Genomic DNA, 22,181 nt, shown 5'->3' with positions numbered 1-22,181 from the left:
AAAACAACTTCTGGAGAATAAAAAAAAAAAAAAAAAAAAACAGCAAATGAAGATCTCCTGGAGAGTATATTATTGAACGTAAAAAACACAGACATCTTCTGGAAAGGTCTAGAAACTGTATCTCTTGGAAACGTACGCACATGGCCCTGATGCACTGTCGGGGAAGTATGAGCTTGTCGTCGAAGGTCACAGACAGCAACAAAGTGTACATGAATGATGCACATACGATATTATGAAGATCTAGAAAATATCGCCCCACTTCAAAATAAGAATGTGATCGTCTATAAATTCTTCGTTACGTAACGCTTGAATGGAACCATCCATTAACACAATTACAAAATAAACCATCAAAGTACCGACAAGACGACATGGGACGAGATTTATCCTAGAAAATCAACGAGAATCAGTGTGGAGGTACACATCCGGTGTACACGGAAATAAATAACCTTTATAGTTATTTCCCGTACTTAGAGATAATATAGCAATAATTAATGATACGAAAATAAGAAATATTCGCGAGTCACTGAAGGTAAGAGAGCATGAACAACAAAATCTTAATATAAATAATTGCAATTTATGGGTCATGATGTCAGAGGCGGATACAGCATTAGTATAAGGAAAACACACACGGCCAGATATTGATATATACAGAGGGTCTATATGGTGTCAGACTACAGAGAGATGATTTGGTATCAGAAACACTAGGTTAAAACAACAAGAAATTACCAACCTGTGAACTGAATCATGATCCAAACAGTGAATTCAGTGAACAGTAATTCTCTGCTATATGAAGACATTCATACAAGTTGTTTGACTGTCAAATTAATTGTTTCATACCTTGGTTGGTAGGTGTTCATTGTTTGCCCTTTATCAAACCTTACTCTGTTTTCTAATATTTGAAGCAGAATAATAATATTAACCCAAAGAAGATTTAGTGCATATATAAAGGTTAAAAAAAGACATAGAAAATACAGACATAATGTCAGCAGAATCCTAAACTCAAATCCGTTACAACTCTGGCAAAATATGAACAAAAGAAAAAATTACAAGAAGACTCCTGAAAAGTACAACGAGAATAAAACAAGGTACTCCGGAAGGATAAACGTCTTCTGCTTCATCGACTACTCCAGCAATGTAATTTCCGTCGACGTAAGTAAGTAATGTTACCTACTCAAATGAGAACAGTGTGAACAACAGAATATAACAAATCTATCACACAGGCAGGATCCATGAGTATAATTATAAATAACAGCGACACTATTACTTTACAGTACCAGGTAATATATCGGAAATCGAATGGTATATCAAAAGGCGATACCAAGAATAAGGATCCAATTGGATATTACCTCTTAGAAATGTAAAGGCAGGAAAAGATAAGGCTGGGTGATAAGACTTCAATGATAGTTGATATAATGATAAAATTAAAAAATGAATTTGTTGGATCATGTCGACATGTTTGTACACGGCAAATCCTTTATGTTGACTGTCGAAGAGACACTTGCTTTATCATGATTTCTGATTATCATTATGGGATCAACGTGGCATGTACGTTTTATATCGACTATTTGAAACCGACCGTCTTGCACTATTGAAGCTGTACTTGTTTTGAGGGTAATGATTGATTTTACTATCTAATTTAAGATAATTAAACCATACTTACCGATGACGGCGCAGGTCCTAACTTAATCACTGGCAGAGAGAATACTAATGCTGTTATCTATAAGATGCTGGAGGCAGTTTACTTCAGCATGGTCATCCTACAGAGATAACAATGCACCAGTACCAACCATCAACTGCTATGGAATGTGTACATATATAACGGATGTAAGTGTTGTGGTTGTTTTCTTTTGCAGTCTTTTATATTTCCGGAGAAACTCTAAGACAGGGGCAAGTTATTATTAAAATAGCATTGATAGCATAAAGCTGGATGTAGGAAGTGGAAGAAGAAGAGAAAAAATGTATGCTTTTCCCATTCAATCAATAACAACGATATTGGTCCATTTCTTTTACCATCAGTGTGAGTGCAGTTAGGTTTCCATGGACATCCCTGCCCTAGTTTCCTGACTCACTAGGTCACAACAGTGAATTGACTCTAAGGGCCGGAATAGTCACAGTGAATTACTAGGTCAAAATATCATCTTGTTTCAATAGATTAGAACAGTTTCACAAAAAAGATGTCAAATAAATAAAAGCACTACTGTTCTAGGTTGTAAGGTATTAACAGTTGTCAGTATTACTGAGAGAATATCAGAACATTTCCTTTAATCTGAATCCTTATCTCAAAAGGTCCCTGTCTGAATTGGTTCCTATCTGAATAGGTCCTTTTCTGAATAGATGCCTGTCTGAATTGGTCCTTGTCTGAATTAGTCCCTGTCTGAATAGCCCCGTGTCTGAATAGGTCCCTGTCTGATTAATTCTCTGTTTGAATAGGTCCCTGTCGGATTAATTCTCTGTCTGAATAGCCCCGTGTCTGAATAGGTCCCTGTCTGATTAATTCTCTGTCTGAATAGGTCCCTGTCTGATTAATTCTCTGTCTGAATAGGTCCCTGTCTGATTAATTCTCTGTCTGAATAGGTCCCTGTCTGATTAATTCTCTGTCTGAATAGGTCCCTGTCTGATTAATTCTCTGTCTGAATAGGTCCCTGTCTGATTAATTCTCTGTCTGAATATGTCCCTGTCTGATTAATTCTCTGTCTGAATAGGTCCCTGTCTGAATATGTCCCTGTCTGAATAGGTCCCTGTCTGAATAGGTCCCTGTCTGAATAAGTCCCTATATGAATAGGTCCCTGTCTGATTAATTCTCTGTCTGAATAGGTCCCTGTCTGATTAATTCTCTGTCTGAATAGGTCCCTGTCTGAATAAGTCCCTATATGAATAGGTCCCTGTCTGATTAATTCTCTGTCTGAATAGGTCCCTGTCTGAATAAGTCCCTGTCTGAATAGGTCCCTGTCTGAATAAGTCCCTGACTCTTTGGTCCTATTAGCTAATTGACGATACCTTGACTATTTGGGAGAAAACAGATTCCTGACTGACAAGGTATATTCCCTGATTCAACAATAGCTAGAACAGTTCATTGATGGTTTTTTTCCTGAACAGTTCACTGAATACCTTTATCCAACAACTTCATATAAGATGTGTACAGCTTACAAATAAACTCACAATAAAGGCTTTCGAGAGAAACATGGTGATGATAATTCATTGTATCTTCGTAACACTGCGTAAAATGCGTATTATTACATTAATCTGCGTCTCTCAAAACTCCGTGTTGCGAAGTTTGTGTGTCAGTTGCAGATTCTTGCACGAAAATCATGATACTGAGAATGGACCCTTGACTATCGAATCAACTTTTCAATACGCTCACATTGATAAACATGTCTTTTTTTCGTAGAAAACGTCAAATTTACGGTAAGGTGCCTTCGAAGTTACCTATTACGGTCCTTAAATCGGGACAGAGCTAGCCTCACACCAAAATGCTTTTTTTCAATTTAAGCGTATTCAATAAAATTCTAATTGAAGCTGTAAGATTTAAACGATCCCCTTAGGGCATATAAAGTTCGATCTATCTGTGTTAGAAGTAGTTTAAACAACTGTTTGTATAATTCTCTCTAACGCTGCTGCAATTAAAGAGCTGTTGTGAGTACGGACCGACTCACTGCTTTTAAGATTGCCCAAAAGCGTACTGATTGGACGTTGTACTCGTGCACGCCAATAACATCCGCTAAGGGTTCTTGATGTAAACATAAATATAAATAGAGAGATAGAGATTATTCAAAACGGTTAGAAGGGATTATAAATTGTGTTGACTCATTTCGGTCTGGTGTAGAACTTTCTCTAGTCATTATATTTTACAGAAAGATTAGTCACATATTCTTTGGTACAATGTATTGAGGAACTACAGCAATTTCAATCAGGAAAATATTGAAATAAAAATAACCAAAATATTCTTATCATGGAGAAGTTATTAAAGATATACCATTTACCCTAATTAACGTTATAACTTCCGTGCAGCGTCTCGAAAAAACATGCCGATCGCTTTTCGCTGATACTTCTTTGTTAAAATGATTGTCATAAACTATCGAACTATACATAATGTGACGTATCTGATAAGAACACAAGAAACCGTGTAAAATGATAAGGAGTGTTCCCCATTGGCTGATCTTACGCCATGTGATCCGACAGTTTGGCCTTTAAGTATCGCAATGCTTTGTATAAAGTGTCAGTGTGTCGCGAGCCTCCAATACTGTTTATGAGGCGATTGGTGCTGGGAGCTTCGGCGAGGGGAAGAGAAATGCAGCGGGTAAGGCAGTGCCTGTAAGAAACAAGCACTTTCCATGGATTACCAAAGTAAGATAAGAGGAAGAAAATAATTCATGACCGCAAGGCACTTGCTAGTCCGCCTACATTTTCTTCATTAATGAAAACAAATTGGATACGAACTTGAAGAAAACATGAATGAAAGCTGCTTCCGAATACGCTATTTGGGTTGTAAAGTAGTATCGATTGATAGAGGACTCTGGAGCCCCCGGCGCGTGTGAATGGCAGTACAGACACAGGATTATGACACTGTTGAAGATTGATCCTGACTAAAAGGTTCGACACTGACTTGTAATTTCTGTTCCCATGGCTAATTTACCTAATGTCGTGATAAATAGCAGCTGGGTGCTGTCTAGAGAGGTAACGTACCAGACTGCTGTCAATGATACCCACAGTCACCGGAATGACAGCATGGCATCGGTATCCGAGGTTATTAACTATGGTATCATAGTGTTTGGTGTATTCGTTATCTCGGCGACCATTTTAGGCAATAGTTTCGTTATATTAGCCATAATCGTCGATAAAAAGTTACGACGTGTTGGAAACATATTTATTGTAAATTTAGCAGTGAGTGATATTTTAGTTGGTGCTATCGTGTCCCCTCTATCGCTCGTTTATCAGATAACGGGTGAATGGCCCTTTGGACGGCAACTATGTGACTTTTGGATTTCTGTGGATATCATATGTTGTACTGCTAGTATACTTAATCTTTGTGTTATAAGTTATGATCGCTATAACGCTATCTCACAGCCATTGAAATATGCCAAACACAGGACTACCCGACGTGCGCTTACACTTATAACGTTAGTGTGGTTATATGCTTGTGGCATTGCATTACCTCCTTTACTTGGTTGGAGAAAGGCTACAGAAATGGCGTCACATGGTCTTCAAAAATGTCGAATTACTCAGCATGTGGGATATACATTTTATTCGACAATAGGAGCATTTTACTTGCCATTGTTTATCATGGTATTCTTTTATACACGTATATTTTTGGTCACTAGCAGCCGGGGCAAACAGTGGGTGAGAGGTCCAGGTTCAAGCTGCAGAATCCAACGCCGTAGATCTCGTAACAAGAAGGATAACGACAGTAATAATACGGTATGTTGTTTACCTTGGCCATGTAAGTCTAAACCGGAAAGTCAAAGAAGTAAATCGGTAACAACTCAGACTGATCGGTCTCAAGTTCGAAACTTTTCCCTCTCTTCTAGCATAAGAAGAAGTACATTTGATTATTCGTCTACGGCTCAATCTGACTTGCATCGTAAAGCTGTCATGTTCTCCCCACGTGCTAGTACGGCGAGTACCAGTACGGGCGAGGTCGTGCTCGAGATCACACAGGGACGTAGAAAACAGACTATTCATCGTCGTCTTTATCGACAGATCTCAAATCCAAACAGTGATTCAAGTTATACGACGTCCACGACAACCTCGACCACCGCTGAAACTTCGTTTTCGGAATCCTCGTCTGCTGGTTCAGACACTCGAACTACGAGACGCGCTTCAAATGTAATATATAACTTATTAGCTGCTAATATTATGGCTGCCGAGATTCTCCGGGACAGTGTAAAAGGAGTACAATTTGCGCCTCAACATCGTTCACCTTTACTAATAGAAGAAGAGATCACACCGGAACCTTTAATTCCTAAAGAGACTGCGCGAGCAACTCGCCGGAAACGGAAGAACTTGTCACTTCCGCACGAAAAACGTGCTGTTAAAACATTAGGAATCGTTGTTGGCTGTTTTATATTCTGCTGGCTTCCTTTCTTTGTTGTTACTGTTATTATACCCTTGTGCCAAAATTGTTCTGTGAGCCCAATGATTACCGGTATAGTCCTGTGGTTAGGTTATTGTAACTCCGCCTGTAACCCTATTATATATACATTCTTCAACGAGGATTTTAGACGTGCCTTCAAAAAGCTGACAACGTGTGGAAATTCAGTGTCCTCGCCTATATATTTATGAGGAATCTGAGGTGAACTGAGGAAAAGTAATGGTTTGTACTGCAATAAATTGATTAGAGTTAGACAACAATTTTATTTCTTTAACGTATTTTTATTCTTTTATAATAAAGAGCTGTTTTATTTACTTATAGCATTGTGGATGTTGTGAATTGATAGTGTCGATGTATGATTGCAACAGTTGACACTACGTACAACTCAGCTTGCCAGTCGTTTTATGATGATATCCTCGACATATTTTTTTCATAATTTGTTTGTAAACCTCACAAATATACTGATCTCTGGAATAGCGATGCTATGTGTTCCAAGTAGGAAGTAGTATTGATATATATATATATATATATATATGTACAAATCAATTGTATTTGGTGACGATAAAACGAACTATGAGGAAGGTCGAAGCTAGGTCTATCCTCAACACATTTTACTGAAATGCCATGATATATGTATACATTTTGTAGGAATCATCACTTTTTCTACGATGAGGAAACTGGTTACCTTTCCATGTTATGGGTAAAAGCATCATTTTAAAAAAAAAATTGTATATTTTTTTGATATGACGTAAAATATGTCTTCGCATTATTATATGTAATTGAGTTCATTATGACGTGATGTGATTAGGGATATACAGTTTAAATGCTTTAATGACAGTTAATGAGGTTACATGTTTATTTCATAATTATTCCTGTTTTATAGTTGTCTATTTCGTGGTAATTATATGTAAATGTCTTTTTCTTTTCTGTATGCATCCTACATGTTGTTATACTGAAACGAATGGATCAAACCCTGGTGATTATTAATGTTTATATCTTCGTGCTATATACACGATATCCTTAGTTCATTTTTCGATATGATACTGATGTATTTTTATATGATGGTTAGGTGAGATGTAAGGACTTAAAGTAGCATCACCGTTATACTTGTATATACTGAACGTCGTCGTTAAGGTTTGATGATTTACATAACAATATGACAAAGAAGCACTGTCTATAAAGTGATGCTTTCAGAGTATATACCTATTTTTTTTAATCGTTTAGAATCATTCAAAATAAGAGTTTATATATTCTTGACTCAGAAACTCCATTCTGCAATTTAATTGTAAATCTTCCACTTTGATACTCCTCATTCCGGACGCGTGTACTGTAGTGTTCTCTTCCAAGAATCCATGTTGATATACCAGAAATCCCGAGTATGGAGTACGGATATACACACAATGAGGGATTTCTGCTCAGAAATCCTGCTATATACTGGTACACCTTTTCTTACTCCCTACACGATGGTAGTCATAACACCAGACTCAATACACATGCATTCAGCAATATGGATACATCAAACACCCATTGACTCATATTACTCCGGACTCCATTACTCCAGACCCATTATATATACATTGGTACTCTTTACTCCTGACTCATTATATATACATTGGTACTCTTTACTCCTGACTCATTATATATACATTGGTATTCTTTACTCCAGACTCATTATATATACATTGGCACTCTTTACTCCAGACTCATTATATGTACATTGGCACTCTTTACTCCAGACTCATTATAAATACATTGATACTCTTTACTCCAGACTCATTATATATACACTGATACTCTTTACTCCAGACTCATTATATATAAATTGGCACTCTTTATTCCGAACTCATTATATATATATTGGCACTCTTTACTCCAGACTCATTATATATACATTGGCACTCTTTACTCCAGACTCATTATATATACATTGGCACTCTTTACCCCAGACTCATACATTGCCACTCTTTACTCCAGACTCATTATATATACATTGGCACTCTTTACTCAAGACTCATTATAAATACATTGATACTCTTTACTCCAGACTCATTATATATACATTGATACTCTTTACTCCAGACTCATTATATATAAATTGGCACTCTTTATTCCGAACTCATTATATATACATTGGCACTCTTTACTCCAGACTCATTATATATACATTGGCACTCTTTACTCCGGACTCATTATATATACATTGGCACTCTTTACTCCAGACTCATACATTGCCACTCTTTACTCCAGACTCATTTTAAATACATTGATACTCTTTACTCCTGACTCATTATATATACATTGATACTCTTTACTCCGGACTCATTATATATACATTGATACTCTTTACTCCGGACTCATTATATATAAATTGGCACTCTTTACTCCAGACTCATTATATATACATTGGCACTCTTTATTTCGAACTCATTATATATACATTGGCACTCTTTACTCCAGACTCATTATATGTACATTGGCACTCTTTACTCCAGACTCATTATATATACATTGATACTCTTTACTCCTGACTCATTATACATACATTGGTACTCTTTACTCCAGACTCATTATATATACATTGGTACTCTTTACACCAGACTCATTATATATACATCGGCACTCTTTACTCCTGACTCATTATATATACATTGGTACTCTTTACTCCAGACTCATTATATATACTTTGGTACTCTTTACTCCTGATTCATTATATATACATTGGTACTCTTTACTCCGGACTCATTATATATACATTGGCACTCTTTACTCCAGACTCATACATTGCCACTCTTTACTCCAGACTCATTTTAAATACATTGATACTCTTTACTCCTGACTCATTATATATACATTGATACTCTTTACATCCGGACTCATTATATATACATTGATACTCTTTACTCCGGACTCATTATATATACATTGGCACTCTTTACTCCAGACTCATTATACATACATTGGTACTCTTTACTCCAGACTCATTATATATACATTGGTACTCTTTACTCCAGACTCATTATATATACATCGGCACTCTTTATTTCGAACTCATTATATATACATTGGCACTCTTTACTCCTGACTCATTATACATACATCGGCACTCTTTACTCCAGACTCATTATATATACATTGGTACTCTTTACTCCAGACTCATTATATATACATTGGTACTCTTTACTCTTGACTCATTATATATACATTGGTACTCTTTACTCCAGACTCATTATATATACATTGGTACTCTTTACTCCTGACTCATTATATATACATTGGTACTCTTTACTCCAGACTCATTATATATACATTGGTACTCTTTACTCCAGACTCATTATATATACATTGGCACTCTTTACTCCAGACTCATTATATATACATTGGCACTCTTTACTCCAGAAACACTACATGCTGTCTTAAAATACTCTGACCGTGTGTACCGTAAGCTTCCTTATAGAATGAACATGATGTTATAAATCAACGATGCGTGTCTTTGTATCTCCATGGATATCATTTTATTAAATTTTGCGCCATGTAACATCACCTACATTTTGCCAAAGTTTTTCATGTTATATATTTTGTTACCTGTGCCGATTTTTACAGATGTGATAGCTCTATTTTGTGATATGTTTAATGATACCATGTTGTTATAGTTACATCGTCACATAGATTTCGTAAATAAATGGACGTTAAAATATTTCAGATTTTCATCGTTATCATTTCCTTAGAAAATAATACATCACATCAATACTAGTCTCTGGTGTTAATGTCCTTGTTTTTATCATCAATCTCACGTGATGTTAACATCCTTGTTTTTATCATCAATCTCACGTGATGTTAACATGTTTTTTTTTATCATCAATCTCACGTGATGATGACATCCTTGTTTCTATCATCAATCTCACGTGATGATGACATCCTTGTTTTTATCATCAATCTCACGTGATGTTAACATCCTTGTTTTTATCATCAATCTCACGTGATGATGACATCCTTGTTTTTATCATCAATCTCACGTGAGGTATTCTCAAGAATCCTAACACTGGAATTCCATATCTAACAAATGATAGATGAATACATGTGAAATATTGAAATAAGACGTTGTTCGTGTTTTTTTTTGTTTGTTTTGATTGTTTTTGGCTCTGGCATAAAAAAAATGAAAAATGTAAAATAGATAAAACAGTAGTCTGTTCCAGGAGAGCAGTTTTTCAGCCTGCAAACAAGCGTTTCACTATTTTTGTATTAGTAAACTTTGAAATAGATAAAAAAAAAACTGTTTGATAAAGAAAGAAACTGCAAATATAAGGACTAAATCTTGATTTTTGTTGATGTTTTTGGGGGATATAACTATATAGCTAGTTTCACTCTAATTTACTTTGGTTCAGTTGTAGTTATCCCCAATAATCGAAACAAAATATAATGGTATTCTTTATATATACACTGTTGTATTGTCGATTTGACGTCAACTACTACAGGCTATATGATTTAAAGCTACGATCCAAAGCCGAAGATTAGGGAAACAGGAATGTTAGTATTTTGAAATGGAAAATGCACAGTAGGAAAATTGAGGCCATTAAGCTCTTAATATGGCTTGGTTGAAAGCTTCCCGTGGTGATTTCGACAGAGGTTAAAAAACTTCAATAAATTCAGTCTTGTCAGCAAAAGAATTGTTACGATCTGTTCCTAAGGATAACCTAGTGCCACCTAAATCATCGCGGATAAAATCAGCCAGAAAAACGATTATTTTCACAATTTTTATTTTCTATACTTGTTCGCTTTAGACATACTTTTCAGGAAGTAGTCTAATTTCTGATCACGCTCTAATCTACTGCCAGTCACCATTCTCTGATAAGGATATTCTCATACCGAGGGACATTCCTTTAGATTGAATTGGGATAATGTAGTGTACAAAGAGGAAGCTTTCGTTATATTTATAGAAGGGAAGGCTGTGGTTCAGGAGCGGATACTCGAGATTAGTTAAAGTCTTTTTATCTATCAAAAGCCATTTCGCAATAATTCTGCATCTGCCTTTTCTTCTGTCTCTTTCCTCTAGCTGTATAATGCCTTTATTTTATCGATTTTGAGATAGAATAACGATTTTGTTGATGTATATGCATTGTCATTTTGTGTTTGCGTAGTAAGAACATCAGTGTTTTATGAATGATAAAATTGTTATGAAGTGATCACATCAATACTTTCCATACGTAGACGCCTGGTTTACCAGCGCTTGCGTTGCTACTTTCATAACACGACCGTCTTGAATTTACTTCCCAAAATCTTTTTTTTTTCGTGATGCATAGAACCTAAAATGCGACTTAGAATCATCGAATATTACTCAAGAGAAATGTCAAAATCTGAATGGGAAGGTACAATAGCCCCATATATGAAAAAAATTCATTGATTTTTATATATCTGATAATTTTAGAAAAAAACTTTGTAGATACCGGGCCTTACCTATATTCAAATGGATTAATGTGTGGCATGCATGTTACGGAAAACATGGAGGACTAAAATTTGTAGATTTCTATTTTCTTGACAGCTGCAGTTATGTTTGTCATGAATTGATTTGTTTGTGAAAATATCTATTGTAAAGTTACAGGCGACCAATAAAGATATTTTTGAAATTTCTTTCTGAATTTATTCAACATGTATTTTAGCAATATAACATGAATATTTTCTGTGCCCGATCGGACACAACCATGCATTTCTGCTGCTGTTTCTTAAATGAAACCCCTATTTAAATTCTAGTATGCCGACTATCTGACACAATTCTACAACTAGCTTACAATCTATAAATACCCACTCTGCGTTAGATTTAAGTGTGTAATTGCGTAAGATTACGTTCGCTAGAACTGTTCTGAAAACGGCTAATTGCGCTGTGTGTTGTACCATATATACACTCCTTTACAGCTATTTCAAATATAGATCCTTTGGCACCGGATAAGAAATGAACGCAAGAATCGTTTTTCGGAAATGCTTTTATTGAAGGACTGTGAAAACGAAGGTCTCGTCCGACCATCAATCAACATGGAAATTAAAGGAGACCAGACCAGATATGTGTCCGATTATTTCTATGCGGTAAATGGAAACGATTTGTGCCGCATGTCGTTTAAGTAGATACCGCACAGGGTTTATAGTTTTATTTCTCTAGGTAAACAACACGTAAAAACTGAAAGATTCAGATATTGATCACATGTTTTCTACTCAAGCAAGATTTATTCAAGAGTAAAAATATAGGATTTTTTTTTCTTTTTTCTCACTGAGTGGTCTAGTTTGACAGCGTCGCATAATATTCAATAAAATGACCATGTTTCACTGACAAAATTTAAAGTCATTAAGATAGCATACCTAAATGAGACAAGTGAAAAAACACATCTGCATTGACGAAGCACGTGCGTGGTATATCGAATAAACATGTTCAGGGTTAATGAAGCAAGTATGCTGTTGACGATTGAATCAAAGTTAATGTTTAACAAAAGAAACCCAAGAAAATACCAACATGGGAACATAACCTTAATTCAAACTCAAATTTCATAAAAACCATGGCAACATATGGAGAAAAGAAACAGAGACTCCCGAAAAGTAACACGAAGAATAAGACCTGGTTGTCAACCTCAGCGAAATGATGCTAAACGAATAAATAAAATCTTAGTGAATGGAAAGAAAATCAACACACTATATACGAAAACGAAAACATTATACACGATAAAACAACTTCTTACAGTTAGTGGTCATCAACGATGGCAATCCACCACAAATTAGGTTTTTTTGGTTTTATTTAAGACATGGACGAAATATAAGATGGGTAGTTGATGGGTGCTTCGGAATGGGTGTGTAATGTATTCACTGATCTTTCAGAATTCTACATAAAAAGTATTTATCTTGTTCAGTATTTATACAGTTTAGGATTATAAATAAGATGTATTTTCTTCCTTTAAATTACCATTACAATGTATCTATATGGTGGATGTCGTTTCCTATTTGTACTTTTTTCAGAAATCTCCATGTAAATCTGTCTATTGTACTTTTCCCTCTAAGTTTAATTGAATTTGAGTTTGAATTCAGATCTTGTCAACATGTCGTATACTTTAGTAAATAGTCAGTGTTGATCTTATTTAGCTTAAAGATCATACAAATATGTCAAAGTCAAAGAAGAAATGTCTGGAGGACGAAATCTAAAGCAGGCCGAGTTTCTGGCTGACTCTACTGAAGCGTATCTCGGACACAAATACGTCCAAATCAAACATGATCTGGTTATTGGTTGACAACATCTTCGTCGTGTTGTTTTGTGGCTAGTGGCATAGATAAGGGAACTAACTTCGTCCCTCTGTTGGCTGACTAGTTTTGTTTTCATACGGGGCTGAATTTATTGAAGAGCTTATCAAACTAAGTCACAAGACATTGCAAAGTCGTTTGATTTCACTTTCAGATATATTGATAACGTCTTGTCTTTCAATCACAAGCTTCATGATAAACTTGATGATTTCAATATCCCTATTGGGAATTTTCCATTCCTATGTAGCAATATCCCTGCATCTCAAACTTATGGTAATTACATGTCACAGCTGATTCGATATTCAAGGGCCTGTTCCCATTTCTCACGATATTCGTGCAAGAAGTCATCAACTGACGGACAAACTCGTAACACATGGGTTCAAAAGATGCAGGTTGATGAAAATTATGTTGAAGTTTTATGGTCTCCATAGTGATCGCATTGAGAAAAATTCTCTTTCTTTGTGTGATATGAAGCTGAAGGTGTGTGATGCCCGTTAGTTTGCATGTTGGTTCCGTTTTTGTATATTTTTTATCTCATTTGAGATCGTGCATGAATTGACCAAAATTAACATGGCGGGTGTCGTCGATGAAGCAGAAGACTCAACTCTTCCAACTCTTTAAAACACTTTGTCGTAGATTCTAAAAACAAATGTTGTATCATTATAATTGAAATTCCGGGTAACCAATCAATCTAGAAAACATAAACAAGTTTTTGCTATTTTTAATCATTTTTGACCACGAGTTCACAGCATTTACTGTGAAAACATGAATTTTTCAAAGATGTGTTGTGGATATCTGGAATGCTAATTTTAATGAAGATAGTCCTATATAGTCACAAGGAACTCTTCATTTACTATAATTATCTACTGTTATTAGTTGAAGGCTTGTATCTTAGATGTGAAGCTATAACATCCGGCTGGTAACCGATGATAGAGCACAAAGGTAGATATAGCTGTCAAAATATATCAAATAGAACGTTTTAGGTTTCTAAATTTATCACAGTGCGGAACAAACTTTTGATATTTTTCACTGAAGTAGCCCACTCGTGAAAAATGCCCATCCCATTCGATGAAATATAACAAGTAACAAGTTATACAATGTTATATAGACACATAAATAAAGAGAGTCGTTTAAACAAATGTAGATAAAGAAGAGCCATTGAGTGAATTAAAGTGCATCATTCAGCTGTTTCGTCCTTTTAGGACTTGTCAGTGATGCTAAGGACCTTAAATTGTAAAGCATAGGAGGCGACGACAGAAGCTCCAAGTGACCGAAAGAAACGTCAAAACGTAAATTGGAAGGTGCATTAGCCCCATAAGTTGATAAATTTCGTATTTTGTCATATCTCTGATGATTTTACAACAACGTCAAGTACATGTGGATATATTGATGTGTGCCGATATTCGAATGCATGAAGACAATATAAATGATGTAAACAAGCAAAACATCTAAATCAAAGTCGTCTTAACGAAAGAGAGAAAGAGATGAAAACACAAAGAATGTATATATAAGCATCGATTTGTCATGTTATGGCATTTATTGTCGTTATGAATGACAGAGTTATGCAGGCAAGTATATTCCGCCTCACAAGCGCATTTATAACGACCATGGCTACCATATCACCAGATTTCAATTCGTAAGTACGTAAAATACAATACAATATGATGATCGGAGACTTGTGTACGATATACATGTCAAACCTGTCTATAAAGGTCGATGAAGGGAGCAGAGAAAAAGTGACTTTTATACAAAGATGCTCTTTATATAATTATGAGTTGCATTATATTTGGAACAAAAACGCGATCTATACAGACTGGTAGCCTTTGTATAAATGTGGTCTTTAAGACTGGTTGGAAAGCATAAAATCTTATCAAAATGCAACAATTTTATACCAACAATACAAATGTGTCCGTTTTTTAAACTCCATAACAACTTTAAAACTGACTCAAATTAAATCGTGAATATTGATAGAGATGATACTACTAGGAGCCACAAATACAACAGAAAATCGATAAGTATTTAGCATTTAGAGGCATCAGACTCGATCAAGCAGTGTTTTGCCTATTAAAGAGTTACCAATTCACTCCAATAAAATAGCAGAAAATGAGGCATATACCTTAACAAATCTCAATGCTAAAACATTGTCTTATTAGATTGTTATCTCATCATCTGGATCAGCTATGTTCAATTTCATACAACAAAGAAATGACAAGGTAAATGATATGTTAGTGTGAACAATCCTGTTCAGACATGCCGTAAGGTGTCATTACAAGATCAATACGGTAGTCCGCCAGGCGCCTCATCTGATTGAAGACGTAAGATTTCGCTGGCCGCCCTCATTGATTTTAAGCTACAGATTCATTCGTTCTTCCTTTTCGATCTTACTTGAGACCGAGGAAATGAAACCAAATTGCATCAAAAGTGATGACGTCATGAGAAATTGTTTTCTTCAGGTAGGTTAATCAGTAGAGAGGAGAAGTCGCCCAACTGTGCGAGTGTAGACAGTTACGAACCGCCAAGTTCCAGTCACTAACGTGATTAGTGAAACCTTGTCTACATATACACATCGCTTGTCAGACTTCATCATGGCATCGTGTAGCTGCATGATAGAATTCGCATTTCCTAGAAGCTGATGTTAGAGGGTATCTAGCGATATCCCGCCACCACCAAGTCGTACCTATGACGTCAAACTCACATATTAAATTACGCCTCCTTTAGTTCAATCAGACGAGTGTAATTAGGGGGTAAAAATATGTTTATGTTGCATGAATAATATTATAAAGGAATACCAAAATATTTGTAAAGTATTGTCAACAAACAATTTCTTTTTTTTCCTCCAGTCAGGAAGATTGCATTTACCTGATTTAATGCCATTAAGTCTACAATTAGCTTCCAAATCAGAAGAATTTGAATCGGCATAGTTACGAGCGACGAACAATGAATAATTAATCAGTATTTAACACCGAGAATATTGATAATGGATCATCTCTGCTTGTTACGTCAGAAGTTTACGATAATAGATATTTACAGTGTGATCACACATGTAGGTTCAACCCTCAAGTTTTAACTATTTATTAAACTCACAAACATAAACTATTGAGTCAATACACAAATGGAAACTATTGAGTCAATGGAAAATAAATTATTGAGTCAATGGAAAATAAATTATTGAGTCAATGCAAAATAAACGATTGAGTCAATAAATGAATAGATTCCAGATTTCAAATATCAAATCAATATAAATTCGGATAAAGATATTGAAGGAAAAGCAAAAATGAACATACAGAATCGAAATATAGCATAAACACAGAACAGCAAAATATACAATTTACACACACCAAGGATTTAGTTAAACAACAACAAAATATAGAATTTATCTGTCAAAACACTATTGAATCAGAACGGAGGGGCACACGATCGCAAAAACAAACTAGAACAAACAATGTAACCAACAGATCACAAAAAATTAGGAAATTAAAACGGAAATGCAGAATATACAAACTAGAACAATGTAATTAACAGATCACAAAAAATAGGAAATTAAAAACGGAAAGGCAGAATATACAAACTAGAACAATGTAATTAACAGATCACAAAAAATAGGAAATTAAAAACGGAAAGGCAGAATATACAAACTAGAACAATGTAATTAACAGATCACAAAAAATAGGAAATTAAAAACGGAAAGGCAGAATATACAAACTAGAACAAACAATAGAATCAACAGATCACAAAAAACTTGGAAATTAAAACGGAAAGGCAGAATATACAAACTAGAACAAACAATGTAACCAACAGATCACAAAAAATAGGAAATTAAAAACGGAAAGGCAGAATATACAAACTAGAACAATGTAATTAACAGATCACAAAAAATAGGAAATTAAAAACGGAAAGGCAGAATATACAAACTAGAACAATGTAATTAACAGATCACAAAAAATAGGAAATTAAAAACGGAAAGGCAGAATATACAAATTAAAACAAACAATAGAATCAACAGATCACAAAAAACTTGGAAATTAAAACGGAAAGGCAGAATATACAAACTAGAACAATGTAATCAACAGATCACAAAAATAGGAAATTAAAAACGGAAAGGCAGAATATACAAACTAAAACAAACAATAGAATCAACAGATCACAAAAAACTTGGAAATTAAAACGGAAAGGCAGAATATACAAACTAGAACAATGTAATCAACAGATCACAAAAATAGGAAATTAAAAACGGAAAGGCAGAATATACAAACTAAAACAAACAATAGAATCAACAGATCACAAAAAACTTGGAAATTAAAACGGAAAGGCAGAATATACAAACTAGAACAATGTAATTAACAGATCACAAAAAATAGGAAATTAAAAACGGAAAGGCAGAATATACAAACTAGAACAATGTAATTAACAGATCACAAAAAATAGGAAATTAAAAACGGAAAGGCAGAATATACAAACTAGAACAATGTAATTAACAGATCACAAAAAATAGGAAATTAAAAACGGAAAGGCAGAATATACAAACTAGAACAATGTAATAAACAGATCACAAAAAATAGGAAATTAAAAACGGAAAGGCAGAATATACAAACTAGAACAATGTAATTAACAGATCACAAAAAATAGGAAATTAAAAACGGAAAGGCAGAATATACAAACTAGAACAATGTAATTAACAGATCACAAAAAATAGGAAATTAAAAACGGAAAGGCAGAATATACAAACTAGAACAAACAATAGAATCAACAGATCACAAAAAACTTGGAAATTAAAACGGAAAGGCAGAATATACAAACTAGAACAATGTAATTAACAGATCACAAAAAATAGGAAATTAAAAACGGAAAGGCAGAATATACAAACTAGAACAATGTAATCAACAGATCACAAAAAATAGGAAATTAAAACGGAAAGGCAGAATATACAAACTAGAACAATGTAATTAACAGATCACAAAAAAATAGGAAATTAAAACGGAAAGGCAGGACGCACAAACAAGAACAAACAATAGAATCAACAGATCAGGAAAAATACAAAATTATAACGAAATAAACAAACCAGAACAAATAACAAGATAAAAAACAACCTAAGGTGAATGATAAAACTAGCAAGTTAAACAACATCATCAACATACATGAATGACATACAGCATCAACGTAGAATAATACGATTGATAATCTACACTCAAATACAGTAAATATAGCACAATCTCTCACCGTACTTAGTGAAAAACTGGGTATGCAATCAACACAGGAAACGCTTTCAAAATATCAGAAGCCCTACTTGTCCCAAATTGTCGACGAAAAGCAAAACATCTATTTCTATCTACGCATATCAATAACAAGTATTGTTGAGCATTTTCTTAACGTGACAATTTACAGCCGAGGGCATGGACACAATTGACCGTATATAGAAGTTGTAGGGCTAATACTGAAAACTCATCAGCTTATGCATAAAAACAAACAATCTAACTATGGTAATTTTTTACTAAAAAAAATGTGCCAAATGACAATCACACACAGTCACTCTTCAATAATGGAAAAAGAATGTGTTTATAACCAATGTAATGTTATTGCATTACGTATCCAGTGTTTATTGGATCACGTGACAAGAGTACTGTTATAAAGGTATCCAGTGTTTATTGGATCACGTGACAACAGTACTGTTATAAAGGTATCCAGTGTTTGTTTGTCCACGTGACAACAGTGCTGTTATAAAGGTATCCAGTGTTTATTGGATCACGTGACAACAGTACTGTTATAAAGTATCCAGTGTTTATTGGATCACGTGACAACAGTGCTGTTATATAGGTATCCAGTGTTTATTGGATCACGTGACAAGAGTGCTGTTATAAAGGTGTCCAGTGTTTATTTGACCACGTGACAACAGTGCTGTTATAAAGGTATCCAGTGTTTATTGGATCACGTGACAACAGTACTGTTATAAAGTATCCAGTGTTTATTGGATCACGTGACAACAGTGCTGTTATATAGGTATCCAGTGTTTATTGGATCACGTGACAACAGTGCTGTTATAAAGGTATCCAGTGTTTATTTGACATCAGTGAGAACAGGCTGGTCATATAGGTATTCGGTGTTTATTTTACCACACTAACAATGGTACGGTTATATCGATATCAGACTTTATTGGACCATAGAAACAACAGTCCGGTTATATTGGTATTAGGCTTTATTTGACCATAGAAACAACAGTCCGGTTATATTGGTATCAGACTTTATTTGACCATAGAAACAACAGTCCGGTTATATTGGTATCAGGCTTTATTTGACCATAGAAACAACAGTCCGGTTATATTGGTATCAGACTTTATTTGACCATAGAAACAACAGTCCGGTTATATTGGTATCAGACTTTATTTGACCATAGAAACAACAGTCCGGTTATATTGGTATCCGTTGTGTATTTGACCATAGAAACAACAGTCCGGTTATATTGGTATCAGGCTTTATTTGACCATAGAAACAACAGTCCGGTTATATTGGTATCAGGCTTTATTTGACCATAGAAACAACAGTCCGGTTATATTGGTATCCGTTGTGTATTTGACCACAGTGTTACAGTACAGTTTTATAAGTGTCCGATTTTTATTTGACTATAGTGACAACAGCATAGTTATGTAAGTATCCAGTTTTTATTTTAACAAAACAAGTATCCAATTCTCTGTTGATGTGTTATCCGAAATTTATGTTTGCTTTGTTTGAAGAATCCCTATTGACCTGGTGATATCGGAAAGATTACCCGCGTTAAAACAGAGTTCGATATTTGACCCAGACTTTTCATCGACGATAAAAGATAAGCCCATATTTACTATGATTAGAACATATATGACTATTTCTACCAATGTAAATTTTACTGGTAATGTGATATCCGGTCAATGCTAATTATAGGGTTTAGAATTTCCGGAATGGTTATTGACTTTACGCTTCACCGATCAGTGGATCAGATATCGGTTAAGAACAGCAATCCAGTAAAAATAAAAGTCTTTCAAGCAGCAAGAATCCATCTCCCATTTACGAGAGTGGTCTATTTGTGTTCTCACTAACCTTGATTTAGTTGAAAGCTTTCTGACTGGACGGAATGGTATTAGTCGTTTGATATCGATTTAACATATATGACCGCATGAATCATGGAGGGAGTCGTCGATTGAAGTAGAAGACACTTTTTCTTCCGAAACGTTTGGTCTTATTCACCTTGTACTTTTCCTGTGATCTCCGTTAAACTCTAAAGAGGGAAGACGTTTAATCGATTTTGGATTGGGATAAGATTCTGTTGACAATTCAGTATTTTCCCTTTGTTTCCTAATTGTTTATGTGATTGTGTTGCTCCCAACGACTCTACACCACAACACTTCCCTAAATGTTTTGTTTTCTTCTTGCATGTGTCTTTTGTACGATCCTGTCACAACACAGCTAGTACGTGAAGACTCTCCTAGTGGCTTTAAATCTCCAAGGTTCGTCATGACCTTTATGCTATTTTTTTAAATGGAAAAATAATTCAAATTAATATTTTTTTTATACTGTGTGGCTCAAACTCATCTCTGTCTATATCATTTATATAACACTGGTAGAATTCCAGTCGCAATATACCTCTCCTCTGATGGAGAAGTCCACTAGCTCCATAATTCAGAAATGTTTTTTGACGTATTAGATAACTTTAGATGAAGGTTAAGTACATGTGTGTATTCGGAACCATGCTTCTATTGGAATAACTAAAACATGGCATGTAGGTTACGGAAAACCTTGAGGAGTAATAGTCCATCCGCAGTGTCTACCAGTTAATACAGTTTAATTCATTATTTTTGTCTTATTGTATCCAATACTAATTCTTCATTAAAGGGAGTGTATCTCTTGTGTGTTTCTCGTATAGTTCTTGGATGAATTCAACACATACAGATATAACGGTTCTTGTAATAAGACTACAGTGTTTACACTAGATAAAACACCTTTGATGAAACTTTGACATGCCTGCGGTCATCGACATTGGAAATATCTGGTCTTCCTACAATTACAGTATGTGACCCCATCAGCACAGGAGGCCCTTTTATGGCGTTGTAGTTTTATCAATATTCGACATTAATTCAATTTTACTTTTATCATATTGAAATGTTGGTAATGCATATATAATAGGTGTCCTGATATAACAACCATTTAGAAAAGTATGTGTGACGTTTCGATGACTACTCTGTCACCTCCAGCAGATAAGTGATCAGCGGGATGGATTTTTACACCAGGATATATGTAGGTCATGATGCGCGGCTTTCTACATACAATGAGTGCAGTTCTACAATTGTGTATTATATGTGGTTACATTGGCTTGATTTACCAAGTAGCCGTCGAATATACGTGACTTGAGACCGACAACTACACTGCCCTTTTATACATCTGACAATAATTGCACTCAGTTCACTTATCAGCTCTCATTATTTAACATTATTATACCGTATCAAAAAGCTAAAAACAGGTTAAATAAAAGAATGAAAAAAAAAAAAAAAAAAATGAAATATGTTGTAGAACAATTAGTCTTGAAATGGTTTTCAATGAGTAAATCTTATCAACGTGTTGAAGCCAGTGACGAGGCCTATTCATACATTAAAGTTCTAAAAGACTCATAGTATAAAATATCACAACACCATTGCTAAGAGTTCCTCTTCGATTTGTGCCCAGTTGTTATTTTATTCAATGAATGGTTAAAAGGACAAACAGTAAAGGTTTCCAATACGCTATATATGATCTCCACATTTAAACTCTTCTGATATATGTTATCATAGTTTATAATAACAAACGTTTTCCTAAGTAACTA

General features: G+C 34.8%; 1 protein-coding gene across 1 annotated transcript; it reads left to right on the top strand.

The window, feature by feature from the left end:
* The first annotated feature begins 4,620 nt into the window (after positions 1-4,620).
* Positions 4,621-6,279, top strand: LOC132563786 (5-hydroxytryptamine receptor 1D-like). The gene has a single exon (XM_060228537.1). It carries the CDS (start codon positions 4,621-4,623, stop codon positions 6,277-6,279), a length of 1,659 nt encoding a protein of 552 aa, XP_060084520.1.
* The last annotated feature ends 15,902 nt before the right edge of the window (positions 6,280-22,181 follow it).

The sequence above is a fragment of the Ylistrum balloti genome, unplaced genomic scaffold (assembly GCF_031769215.1).
Source record: "Ylistrum balloti isolate Yb309-2 unplaced genomic scaffold, AGI_CSIRO_Ybal_v1 Utg371860, whole genome shotgun sequence".
NCBI classification, from domain to species: domain Eukaryota; kingdom Metazoa; phylum Mollusca; class Bivalvia; order Pectinida; family Pectinidae; genus Ylistrum; species Ylistrum balloti.
Note: the sequence above shows the minus strand (reverse complement) of the source record. Positions and strands in the feature narration are given on the sequence as shown.